The sequence below is a fragment of the Engraulis encrasicolus genome, chromosome 4, assembly GCF_034702125.1.
Source record: "Engraulis encrasicolus isolate BLACKSEA-1 chromosome 4, IST_EnEncr_1.0, whole genome shotgun sequence".
NCBI lineage: Eukaryota > Metazoa > Chordata > Actinopteri > Clupeiformes > Engraulidae > Engraulis > Engraulis encrasicolus.
Window position 1 is genome coordinate 20,362,487 of NC_085860.1, and position 1,835 is coordinate 20,364,321.

The 1,835-nt window shown below is 47.8% G+C and overlaps 1 protein-coding gene across 1 annotated transcript in view; it reads left to right on the forward strand.

Annotated features, from left to right (window-relative positions):
- Positions 1-1,421: 1,421 nt before the first annotated feature.
- Positions 1,422-1,835, forward strand: part of cbln1 (cerebellin 1 precursor) — a 13,745-nt gene continuing 13,331 nt past the window's right edge. Inside the window, exon 1 of the mRNA XM_063196859.1 lies at positions 1,422-1,676. Within this exon, the coding sequence (XP_063052929.1) occupies positions 1,422-1,676 (255 nt within the window). The remainder of the gene's footprint in view (positions 1,677-1,835) is intronic.

The window sequence follows — 1,835 nt, forward strand, 5'->3', positions numbered from 1 at the left end:
TGCAGTGAGAATTGTATGGGCCCTTTACAGTTAATGTAGCCGTTGTTTTTGTTTTTCTTTTCCAAATGTCAAGATGTTCCTTTGTTGTTGTAGGGCGGCCTCCCTTATCCTCCACCGCTAAAAAAAAACACTCCCTCTGAACTCATTTATTAAATGCCAGGACGGCTTTGCGCTGGCGCAGAATGAACTCAGACGAAACAGAACCGTACAGGCCTTCCGTGGGCAATAATACATCTACGCACATGCGGCTAGATGCCAAACTGATTCCATCATGTCTCTTAAAACTGCAGGCGTACATCAAGAGAGAGGAGGACTGGACCACCCTCTCTGAAATGAGTGGATGACGGTTTAGGAAATATCCCCATAATAGATAATCATCTCCTCTGACTGCTGACCCCAATATATTAGCCAATTAGGCGATTTGAGATTTCTGAGGCACGTTGTGTTGCATTTGTGTAGCATTAAAAAAGACATGATGAGGTTAAAGGCTTTATGTTGGTAGTACTTGGCTATATATTAGGTGATCATTTGCCGCAAAAATGCTTAGTCCTTTGTTGGAAAAATGCTCTTGAATTTTGTAAAGAAAAAAAATCCTCTCCGGGCTTTGTAAGAAAAAAGTGGAAAGGAGAAAGTTTGTAAGTAGTGTTCCCACTGTTCCTTAGCCTTGCCAAGTGTTTGTTTTTTCCCTCAAAATGCTGTATTCCATTTGTTCTGGGGAGGTAAGCGTAAAGCCCAGAGCGAGTTCATAACAACGCCAGGTCCGAAGCGAGCTATAATCAGTTAGGAAGACTTACACCTGCCTGCCTAGCGAACAAGGGTGCCATCGCCTGAGCCTCGGTCTTTTTTACTCCGGAGGTGTCCACCTGTAAGATAGCTGGTCGGATGGCGGGGGGAAGTAACTTCGCCAGTGTCATGTTAAGAGAAGGGGCGGTGCGATGCGCAGCGATTGGAAATGTTGAAGAAGCGCTAATCTGTGATTGGAACCCAGAGGGAGGATTCGGGGCAGGAACGAAGTGGGGCGGGAGCATCGCGCGCCCGGGCTTTTGTGTGTTCGAGTCTAATATCTCACATATCAATAATTCAGCGCGAGAGAAGGCAACGGCGCGCTATGCATTCAACTGCGTGCCGACTCAACACGGGCCCCGCTCCACTTGTGACCGCCGCTTATTCTCAACCCAAGTGAGGTCAGGAGAGGAAGAACACTATTCGGTGAAATTGAACAATCCTGGGGAGAAAAATCACGACCAACACCCAACTCTTGTAGAGCTAGAGATAAACGCAAGGACCAAATTCGCTTGTGAATTGAGTGATATAAGTTGATCAAGTTCTTTAGTTTACGTGTATCACATTGCTTGACTTCCCCAAGAATCTCACTTTCCCTCCTGGGTTTTCGAGGTCAACGGCAATTTCAAACCGCCGCGATGCTGCCGATTCTGCTGGGTGCACTGTGCTGCTTGGCGTCGCTAGCCAGCGCGCAGAACGAAACGGAGCCCATTGTGCTCGAGGGAAAATGCCTAGTGGTGTGCGACTCCAACCCGACTTCTGATCCAACCGGGACAGCACTTGGAATATCAGTCAGGTCCGGGAGCGGGAAAATTGCTTTTTCTGCCGTCAGACACACGAACCATGAGCCCTCGGAGATGAGCAATCGGACCATGGTCATCTATTTTGACCAGGTAACTTTTTCCAGATGCTTAAAAATCAGAAGCGCTATTGTGTCGGTTGTGAACAGATGGTGCACAGCGGGTCGCTGTGCAGACGCGCTTACAGGTACAACGGTGGGTTTCACTGTCAAACGAAACGTCCTCTGGTCTGGACAACTGAGAAATGTTTCA